This window comes from Sinocyclocheilus rhinocerous, unplaced genomic scaffold (genome assembly GCF_001515625.1).
Source record: "Sinocyclocheilus rhinocerous isolate Xijiao unplaced genomic scaffold, SAMN03320098_v1.1 scaffold214, whole genome shotgun sequence".
Classification (NCBI taxonomy): Eukaryota; Metazoa; Chordata; class Actinopteri; order Cypriniformes; family Cyprinidae; genus Sinocyclocheilus; species Sinocyclocheilus rhinocerous.
The window spans coordinates 384-11,348 of NW_015657514.1; the positions used below are offsets into that span (position 1 = coordinate 384).

The 10,965-nt window shown below is 40.8% G+C and overlaps 1 protein-coding gene across 1 annotated transcript in view; it reads left to right on the forward strand.

The window, feature by feature from the left end:
• The first annotated feature begins 4,693 nt into the window (after positions 1 to 4,693).
• The window catches only part of LOC107721209 (uncharacterized), an 8,698-nt gene continuing 2,426 nt past the window's right edge, over positions 4,694 to 10,965 (forward strand). The window contains exons 1-5 of the mRNA XM_016529105.1: positions 4,694 to 4,806; positions 5,395 to 5,607; positions 6,898 to 7,516; positions 8,666 to 8,783; positions 8,893 to 9,018. Of these exons, the coding sequence (XP_016384591.1) occupies positions 5,511 to 5,607; positions 6,898 to 7,516; positions 8,666 to 8,783; positions 8,893 to 9,018 (960 nt within the window). The 5' untranslated portion in view covers positions 4,694 to 4,806; positions 5,395 to 5,510. The remainder of the gene's footprint in view (positions 4,807 to 5,394; positions 5,608 to 6,897; positions 7,517 to 8,665; positions 8,784 to 8,892; positions 9,019 to 10,965) is intronic.

A 10,965-nucleotide genomic window follows, 5' to 3' on the forward strand; every position in this document is an offset into this window, starting at 1 on the left:
TATAGGTATAGTAAGTCCTACTGTACTGCACGGAACTAATATAATGTTACACATCAGATGTTTTCCCCAACAGTTCCCCAAATGTTCACTTAAGACATAATAGATTATATTTGCATGAATAGCCTACTTAAATACTGTAATTCTGTGTATACAGTATGTGTATGGATCGGGATCGCGCACTGGCGGAAGCGCCTTTATGTGCACGATTCATATATCAGTCAGCGGCAGCATGTATATCAGACTCCTCTCAGAAAACATACAAATAAAGATCATCTTAGATGTTTAATTACTATTTGGAGCATTGGGATCACTAGACGAGGGCTTAATGAACTAATTTAGGTGAAAACCTGAAATTCGAACAAAATCGACATTTTTCACTTTTGTCTATAGCTCAAAATTAACCCGTGCACATTCCGACTCATTTTGCAAGCACGGGTCACATATACACATACAAAATCATAAAAAAAAAATATATATATTCCAATACCAATACCAATAAATACCCAATTATGAAAAAATTTATTTGTTACACACTGCTATATTTTATCAACTTAACCACACCACTTAAAGAAGAAGGTTAATTCAGTTCCCTTTCGATACTTATCTTATACTGCATCGCTAGACGCTTATGGGGAAAACAACCTTTTCTCCGATCACTGAAGCCTTTTTTTTTCAATCATGCAGTGTAACTGCACGGCCATTGGTTTGAGCAGTGAAATAAAAATGAACCAATGGCGCGGCAGCGGAGCCTTTGGCAATGAAGCCCGCCAGAGCCTGCCAGAATGGGCGGGGCCATCTGGCTATATAAGCGGGCATTTCGCCATAGATTAATTCTCCTTCAGCGACGACGATCGTCTCTTCACTGATCTACGAGTCTTGAAGCTGCTCGCCGTTGACACACCCTTGCTGCAGATAGAAGCTGATTCGCGACCTGCGCCACTCTGCTGTTTTCCACTCCGCTCATCGAGCCGTCTCAGCGTTCCGCGCAGATCCCAGCTCGTCCCCTGCCACCATCTGGTGAGCCTAAAAAAGCTAATTTCTCTAAAGAGCAAATTCGCGGCGTTGTTGCAAATGCCGCGCCGTCACTGCAGCTCATGCAGGACATTACCTCACTGCACGCTGATGACGGCCATTCAGAGTGCATTTGCTCTCTGGGCAAGCCCCACGTAGAAGCCGCTCTGACCGAGATGGAGTGTTCTCACTGCGAGAACATGAGTCTCGCCTCTATGCGTGCTCGGATCGCTTTCTTTTCCGAGATTGACTCCGTCCCTCACGCCCTCCCGTTTTCTTTCTCCCAGGGACCTGTGAGGAAAAAACAGTGGGGCAGAGGGACTCAGTGCCCAGCTTGCCACGCTCTCGCCTTGCAGAGATGACTCTTCCGTCCTCTTCGTGTACCCAGACCAGTTTCCCTAGACTAGTGCGAGCGACATGGTCTCGTTTGGTGGAATCGAGGACAATCTGCTTGATGACAGCATGTCTCTAGCAGCATCAGATGCGACAATTGACAATCGACCCGCCCCTTTACCATCTGCGGATCCCAGCGACACCAAACTAGGGATGGATGCCAACTATTGTGCTTCCTCTCTAAGGCAGTTGAGGAGCTGGGTTTGGAGTGGTCTGCGCCGGAGGAGCCCACTCGTAGCCGTCTGGATGAATGGTTCCTGCCGGGGTGTTGTCAGGCCCCTAAACAGTGAGCCTCTCCTTTCTTCCCGGAGGTCAACGATGAGCTCACGAAATCGTGGCGCGCTTCCTACTCGGCTCGCCTTCGTACGTCCGCATCATCCGCCTTCACTTTCATTGATGGCGCTGAAGAGAAGGGCTACGAGAGGCTGCCTCCTTTAGACCTCTGCCCGCCCATTGCCATTGGATGGAAAGAGAAGGTCGCTCACCCCTCCAAGCCATGCAGGACTATGTCTGCCCTCGCTGGACGAGCATACTCCTCGGTCCAGCGAGGAGTCTCTCCATGCACTCCAGGGCTGTGCTCCAGGTCTTTCAGGCCAAACTCCTCCAATGCATGGATGAGTCGGGACCTGACCTCACAGCTTTCAAGGAGCTGCGCAGTGTAACAGACCTGGCCCTGCGAGCCACAAAGATGACAGTGCAGGCCATCAGCAGGTCAATGGCCAGTTTAGTGGTGCTGGAGCGCCACTTATGGCTAAACCTCACAGAGATCAAAGGACAAGGTCCCTTTCCTCGGCTCTCCAGTCTCCTCTACGGGGCTGTTTGGATCATCAATCGCCAAGGCAGGCTCACCTTTGAGATCAGGCTTTGAGATGGTAAAACGCCTCTTGGAATGGGCACATCTGAACTTGCATTCATTGAGGGCAGCACATGTGCCAGGTGTATCGAACCAGGGAGCAGACATGCTATCTTGGAGCAATGTCCCCTCAGAGGAGTGGATGCTCCATCTACAAACGGTTAAAAAAATCTGGGAGATTTTTGGCAAATCAGAGGTTGACCTCTTCGCCTCAAAAGACAACTCTCACTGCCCAATTTATTTTCGAAATACTAGGATGCGTTGGCCCATGACTGACCCAACCTCCTCATTTACGCTTTCCCCTCAATCGCTCTGATCCCCCAGGTAATCAGGTGAATCAGGGAACACAAACACAAAGTTCTCCTAGTGGCCCCGCTCTGGAGGAACCAACTTTGGTTCTCAGAGCTATCTCAGCAGGTAACAGCAGCCCCATGGCCCATTCCCCTGAGACAAGACCTTCTCTCTCAGGCGAACAGGACGATTTGGCACCTCCAGCCCGAGCTGTGGGCTCTGCACCTCTGGGCTTTCGATGGGGCCTCCAGCCCGAGCTGTGGGCTCTGCACCTCTGGGGTCTCGATTTATACTTCTGTGTCGAACCTACGCCGTGTGTAGCCTATGCCGTAGGCTGTGTGTAGCCTGAGTAGCCTATGCCGTAGCCTGACATGCACCTCTCCAAAAATGTCACAGCGCGTCAATTCTATGTGGACTGCAAGCACTGTGATTGGTCTGCTAGAACCCCTCCCTCCGTATGTATTTGAGTTTTGTGTGTGTTTTTTGTGCTTAAATATATTTTAATGTTACACCTTCTTATTTAAAATAAAACAAAGCAAAGAACAAGTGTCTTATAATTTATTATACAACGTAGCATATACATCACTTAGTTGTCTGTGACAAACAATGTTGTTCTGCCATGGTACAAGTCCTTGTGGAGATTGAAAGAATGCCATATTTTCCTGTTTCCTGTTTTTTGTAGTTTTAAATAAATTATCTGTTCTTTAATATTTATTTGCCGCTGTCACGGCTGATGCTTCTCCAATAAGCTGCTTCTTCTTCGGCTTTTGCCTGACACTGTGGGTTACACCAGCAACGTGGACACTGCAGACTAGTGGTTTACATGTGTAATTGCACGTCGACGCGGACAACGAAAATGAAAAGCGACGCATAGCCTACGGCATAAAGGCTACGACGTAGGTCCGACGCAGAAGTATAAATCAGCCATAAATCAGCCTTAAGCCCTGCCTGCCTTGAATTTGGGCCTAACGACTCCAAGGTCATCCTAAAGCCAAGTCATGGATATGTTCCCAAAGCGCTCAACACCCCATTTAGAGCACAGGTTATCACGCTCTCTGCGCTTCCTCCTTCGGCGGAGGACCAGGAGCTGAACCTTCTCTGCCTTGTCAGGGTGCTGAGAATTTACATTGAGTATTCTGCCCCGTTCAGGTAGTTGGAACAACACTTTGTATGCTTCGGTGGCCACACCAAAAGGTCTCCGGTCACGAAGCAGAGAATTTCTCGATGGTTGGTTGACGCTATCGTGCTAGCATACTCCTCCCTGGGCCCGCAGTGCCCCATAGGAGTAAGAGCCCACTCTACGTGGGGCGTAGCCTCGTCGTGGGCTTGGTCTAGTGGTGTGCCCATAGCAGACATTTGTGCGGCGGCCGGCTGGGCCTCGCTGTCCGCTTTTGCCAGGTTCTATAACTTGGATGTTCAAATTGACCCACGTTCAAATAGATCCTGCCACGTCTCAAATTTAGGTGTAAACTCTTTTATTCACATCAACAAAATTTTATTTTTTGCTATGGTTATCCCATATTGAATTATCTGGATTTGATTGAAACTATAGTTCTCTAAGAAATGGGCCCAGCCTAATACTGCAACAAGAGGGTCATGAGGAAAATAAATCTTAAGTACCTTTGAGTTGAAATCAAACACCTCAGTCCAAAATTTACACATTTTTGGGCAAATCCAAAATAAGTGAGTCAATGTACCCTCACTGGACTTGTATTTGATACACAGAGGTGACACAGAGGGAAAAGTAGAATGTAATTTGGTACGAGAGTAGTGTATTCTATGGACAACTTTATACTGAATCAACTGAAAATTAGAGTTGATGGGACAAGACCTAATACCTTGGAGGGCCTTAGTCCAGTTATCTTCTGAAATATATAACCCCAAATCCTTTTCCCAAGACATTTTTAAGTATTGTGTATATAAATCTCGTATAGATAGAACTCCTTTTTCTTTCTGCGATAAAAAGGTTCTATCTGACTGTGAGGGATGGAATGCATGATTGCAAGCTATAGGGATCAGAGAGCAGGTCTGAGGGAGTTTAAAGATCTTTCTGAGCTGATACCAAATCTTCAGAGAATTTACAACAATAGGGTTACATTTCTTAATTGTGAAACATTTTTGTTGTATTTTATAAGACTTTTAATTAGCTGAAGCTCCTTGCGTGTTTCTCTTTTCAGGTTTGATCAGAGGATCTCCCTCACAATCTTCACTTCAGACTCCAAAGACCGAGAAAACTTCTCTTACCAGAACTGTGTCAGGTGACTGGTGTTTGCATGTCACTAGATTCACCTCTAGATAAGTGAAATACTGTTTGGGCTATAATGACAGGAAGTGTTGATAGTAAATGTTGCAAACAATGCCGAAAGGTTTGTTGATGAAATGTTTTAAACTTTTTGGGGGTTTAAGCTTTAGCTCATACAGTAATTCACACCTGCATTTTGATTGAACCTTTTGCATATTTTTATTTTACAGTATGTAAAAACAAAACACAACAACACAGCTTACAATATATGGTTATTTCTTATATTAATAAAACAGTTACATTAACAAAGAATGTGTCCTCTTGACCTTTATATCCTGTTTATCATATCATTAAGGTATAATATATAAAGTATGAGGAAATGCATAAAGTTACACACCAATGCAGTAGTGTACATTAAGATTTTTTTTTATTATTATAAATATTCATTCATAAAAGGGTCAAATTTAGAGTAAAATTACTGGTAACTAAAAAGAGCTTTCATATTACATGGTCATGTTGATTTTTTTTTAAAGACCATTTGCTCTGTTGAATGTTATACAGAATGACACGAATTGTCTCCAGTAACTGTTTGTGTTATTCTCAGATTCTGCAGTTGAAATAACAGGTACACTGGCAAGGAGAGGGGCATCGATCCGGCAGAGCTTGGGTCTGGGTACTAAAAAATACAAACAAGAACCACTTGAACCTGTCACAGAGGCCATGACTTTATCTGAAGAGCAGACTGAGGTCGTAGACACAGTGTTGGAGCTCAGTGACACATATACTCTGCCAGAGATACCACCTATGCCTTTGTCAGGTGAGTGTGAGAGTGCATGTCCCATCTCTAGGCAGTTGACAAAGTAGTTGTAATGTAAACATCATCGTTTCAGATGAAAATTTATATGAATGTTTTAGATATTTGGACTGGGCAACATTTTTGTTACACCATTAAATTTTGGGTCATTTGCTTTACAAAATTTATATTTAGTTTCCTGAACATCAACATTAAAAAGTTTGCTCTTAGTCCTATGATGAAGGTTTTTTCACAGTTTGGGGCCTGGGACCCATCCTTATCATTTTGTCTGTGCTCCCATAAGATTCAAGCGATGAATCTTATTTGAACTGACATAAAAAGGCATGCAATAAAAAGTAAAAATGCAGTTTAAAATGGGTTCATGTAGTATAACCATATGTCATGCTGCTCAACAATCCGCATATACACTACCGTTCAAAAGTTTGTTCAGCATTAAATTGCTCAAAAATTGACATTTGTAATGTTACAAAAAATTAAATAAATGTTGTTCTTTTGAACTTTTTATTCATCCTGGAAAAAAGGTATCACAGTTTCCACAAAAATATTAAGCAGCACAACTGTTTTCATCATTGATAATAATAAGAAATGTTTCTTGAGCAGAAAATCAGCATATTAGAATGATTTCTGAAGGATCATGTGACACTGAAGACTGGAGTAATGATGCTGAAAATTCAGCTTTGCATCACTGGAATAAATTACATTTTAAAATATACTGAAATAGAAATCAGTTATTTTATAATATTCCACGATAATATTTGATAATATCACAAAATATTGTTTTTACTGTAGTTTTGATTAAAATAAACGCATAAGAGACTTCTTTCAAAAACATTAAAAAAAACGTACTGACTCCAAACGGCAATGTACATTTGCTTTGTCATTTTGCTGAAGATAAAAAGAAGAAAAACAAACACTATATACTGTCACACTGTGATTTAGATGTTCTATTCCTGCTTTTTTAGCACACCTGTCTTGAAGAGGACTTGCAATCAAAGTTACATTTTGTTCAGTATCTATTTATCTGTAAAGAACATCACATGCCGACATTACCCAGACCACATCAGAAACTCTTTAGTGGCTAATCAGGGATAAACAGAGCATATTTTACAATGTTTTTAGAAAACATGAGCTGATGTGGCAGAGATCTAGACAGAGGCATCAGACATTCCTGAATGAAATATGATAGTTGTTGATGCAAGTGAGTTATAGTTCCAGTATCAGGACACAACTCATGCAGTCGTCTGTATACTAATATTTTGCTTTTTGTTCTACTTTTTCTGTTATTTTCTGCAGTAATGGAGATTAATAAACTGATAGAGACAGAACATTTAGAGGAGGCCTACGTGAATCTACTGTCACTACGTCTGGAGCTTCAGCGGGAGCATCAAGCTCTGGATCAAGAAGACTATCCCATCGAACTTGTCAATAAAGAGAAAGACCTGAGTCTGCTCTATGGCACACTAAAGAACAAAATGTCTGCCATTATACGCAACTCCAGTGCTCTTCCCTCACACAATAAAGAGCTGCTGGTGTATGTGGCATACATTATCCTGGAGGAAGAGAAGAGACGGACAGAGCCAGGAGCGATGCAGGGATGGAGGGAAGCATGGAAGGATGCGGTACTATACGGGGTTCGAGATTCACTGAAGAAAGTTCCTCTGGACAGCCGCGAGAAGAATGCTTCCTGGCTGGCAGTGCATCTGGGGCTTCTGGGTAAAGCTGTGGTGGAGGATTTGCAGAGAGTGAAGACTGAGCTTCTGAGCTCATATCCAGCAGACTTTAATGTGTTTGAAACCTATGTGTCCTGCCACCATGAGGCTGTAGGAGAGCATCTAAAGAGACTTCTGGAAAAGGTGACAGAGCTGAAAGATTACTACGCTCTTCTAGATTTCATTATTCATCGCTACCCCAGGTGAGGTTTTCCTCAGTTTAGATTTAGTTTTTATAAATACAGCATGTCAATATAACTTAAAACCCTTTTTGATATTGAAGAAGCAAGCATACTGGTTCAAACCTTTATGAAGTATATTTTTATGACACACAAAAGCTGATTTTTTGAAGAATATCCAGGCTGTTTGTTCCATATTATAAAAAGTGAATGGGAAACTCAGGCTCAAGTTTGGAAACAGTAGAAAACACCATTAAAGTATCATAAAAATACATATTTCATTATTTCATTGACAGTACCATTCAGAAGTTTGGGGTTGGTAAGACTGGTAAGAACTTTTTATGTCTCTTTAAGTCTTTTATGTTCATCAAGGCTCCATTTTTGGATCAAAAATACAGTAGTATTGTGAAATATTGTTCAAATTTAAAATAACTGTTTTCTGTTTTAATATACTTTAAAAATGTAATTTATTCCTGTCTTCAGTGTGACATGATTCATCAGAAATCATTTTAATATGCTGATTTGCTGCTCTAGAAGCATTGCTTATTATTATCAGTGTTGAAAACAGTTGTGCTGATTTTTTCAGAATTATTTGATGAATAAAGTGTTAAAAACAAAAGGATAGAAATGACAGTATTATTTTCTTTCCTGGAAAAACAAATCATATGCCAAACCTTTGAACGGACGTATATATATTTAAGATCTTCTGAAGCCATATAATAGCTTTGTCTGACAATTTTTTCATCATGGTTCACTTAAACACCACGTCAGGTTTGACCTCAATGACATTTGATCTGAGAACCAATGGCGTTTTATGTCGTTGACATCAAACCAGGAGTTTTGTTTGATTTACATAACTCATTCACATAAGCCAATCAATAGAGTTACCTACTGCATCAGTCAGAGGCTCTAAACATCCACGTCTCAAATCGTGAAAGGTCTAGTGGTCTCATGAATGTGTTTTTAAAAGACCCATACACAGCTGTGCCTCAGTGTGATAAATAGCTCATCGTGATTTATTCCAGCCTTCTTCAGACCTTATATGGATACTCATTTGTGATCCAGTTGATGAGATTCATTGTGACTGTACTACTACTTTAAAAGGTTATGATTATGGCTTTATCTTAAAAATGTACTTACTTATGTACCTGAATTTAATTTATCTTTCCATAGCGAGAAGATAATGGGAAGCAGCTCTCTGCGGCCTGAGCTGAAGGAAGATCAGAGAGCACTGCCAGTGGACAAAGATTTCCTTAATCAGATAAAAGACAAATACTGTGCACGCTTACAGGTAGTTAACAAACATTTGTCATTGTCAACGCTAGAAGCGAGATCGTACTGACAGTGTGGTGTCAGTAACTGAGAGTTTCTGAATTCAGTGTAATCTGTACTCTTGATAGGCTGACATGAAAACATCACTCAACAGAATTACTGACTTGGAGAATGAGGAAATGTGGAAAGAAAAAAGAAAACCAGTGATTGATGAGGGAATCTACTGCTCACACATTGACATGGACATCTGGACGGTAAGACTGCAGACTTTCATAATTAGCTCACCTTCCCTTGGTTTTAAATGGAAGTCAAATTAGCGTTAAAGGAAAGTCTTTGATTTCCCATTTATATGGCCACAAACTCATGAGGGCATTGGTTTACCAACAGAGGGCAGTATAGGACATTTATATTAACTTATAGGGGCCCCAAAACCTATTAGGAAAGTTATGATGCCTTCATATGCTATCTGAAATTTCCTGCTTCGCATTTATGAAGTCGTAATTACGAGTTTGTCATGTTTAAGTGCTTTGTTATCAGAATGAATAGGAATCATAGAGGAAACCAGGTTCATTCTTGCCTATTTATAATTTAATAATAATAATTTATGCATTTAGCAGACGCTTTTATCCAAAGCGACTTACAGTGCATTCAGGCTATACATTTTTTACTAGTATGTGTGTTCCCTGGGAATCAAACCCACAACCGTTTGCGCTGCTAACGCAATGCTCTACCACTGAGCCACAGGAACACTATTTCTTGGGGAAAAGATATTCACCAATATCGAATGGATTTTGAATAAAATTTATTGTGTACATCTATTGTATACATTCACCATGCTATCTAGAGTCATCTTGCTGTCGATTCTGAAGTTTCAGTCAGTTTCAGATTTCAGAGTTTCAGATTTTGTAAGTTTGCCCACTTACAAAGAAATGAAGGGTCTGTAATTTTTATGGTAGGTTTATTTTAATGGATAGAGACAGAATACCAACCAACCAACTGATGTCAGTTCGTGACATCACAAACCCAGGTAAACCCCACCCTCGGGAAAAGGCAGCAAAGGGGGCGAGGCCATGCTGCGCTGCTTTAGAGAAGAGGAAGAGAAAACTAGAGGTGCACATAAAAATCTATTCATATATGAATCGCGATCCTGTCTTCTAACGATTCTAATGGATTCACAATTCACAATTCTCTGCACACGCTCTGCATCTCTGTCTCTCTCTCTCTCTCTCTCTCTCTCTCTTTCTCATTCAGCTCAGCTCCAGCAATGAACTGTTACAATTATACACTTATTTTCACATAGCTATGAGAAGCGTTAAACATGGACGCGCGTGCAGTTGCCGTACTGTATTAAAGCTTTAATCAGGATAAAACTGTATATTAAAAGCTAACATAAGCAGTAGCATTTACAAATAACAGCATATCTAAAAGTATGAGACAACAACAAACAAAAAACATAGGCCTAACATTAAAAGCCGTGCTTGCACAGGTTCTGCACGATCCTCTTCAATAATATCCTCTGCTTCTCAATCGGGCTCAAACTGATAAGCGATATTAACAACGCCTTTGTTTACAATACATGAGAAATGCGTTTCTCAGAGAAGGGACAGAGCTGTGTTGAATAAAGGTAAATTATGTGAAAAATAATGCGTTTTTTTAAAAATGAAGCATTAACACATGTTAGACTGCACCCCATAAACACAATCAAGTCTAGAAAAAAACCACTGAACCACCCCTTTAAAGTTTGCCAATGAACATCTAAATGATTCAGAGAAGGCTTGGGAGAAAGTGCTGTGGTCAGATGAGACCAAAATTGAGCTCTGTGGCATTAACTCGACTCGCCGTGTTTGGAGGGAGAGAAATGCTGACTATGACCCCAAAAACACCATCCCTACAAATAAACCTACCATAAAAATTACAGACCCCCATTTGTTTGTAAGTGGGCAAACTTACAAAATCAGCAGGGGATCAAATAAATATTTTCCCGCTATATATATATATATGTTAGGGCTGTCAATAGATTACAATTTTTAATCAGATTAATCACACACTTTTTCTGTGATAAATCGCGATTAATCGCACACTTCATGAAATTAAGCATAGACCATTTATCTTGTTTCAAATGGTTATTTTGTCATCATTTGCTATATTCAGCAAAGTAAACCAAAAGATTGAAGGGTGATTCTCAAAAATCTGTATTTTCT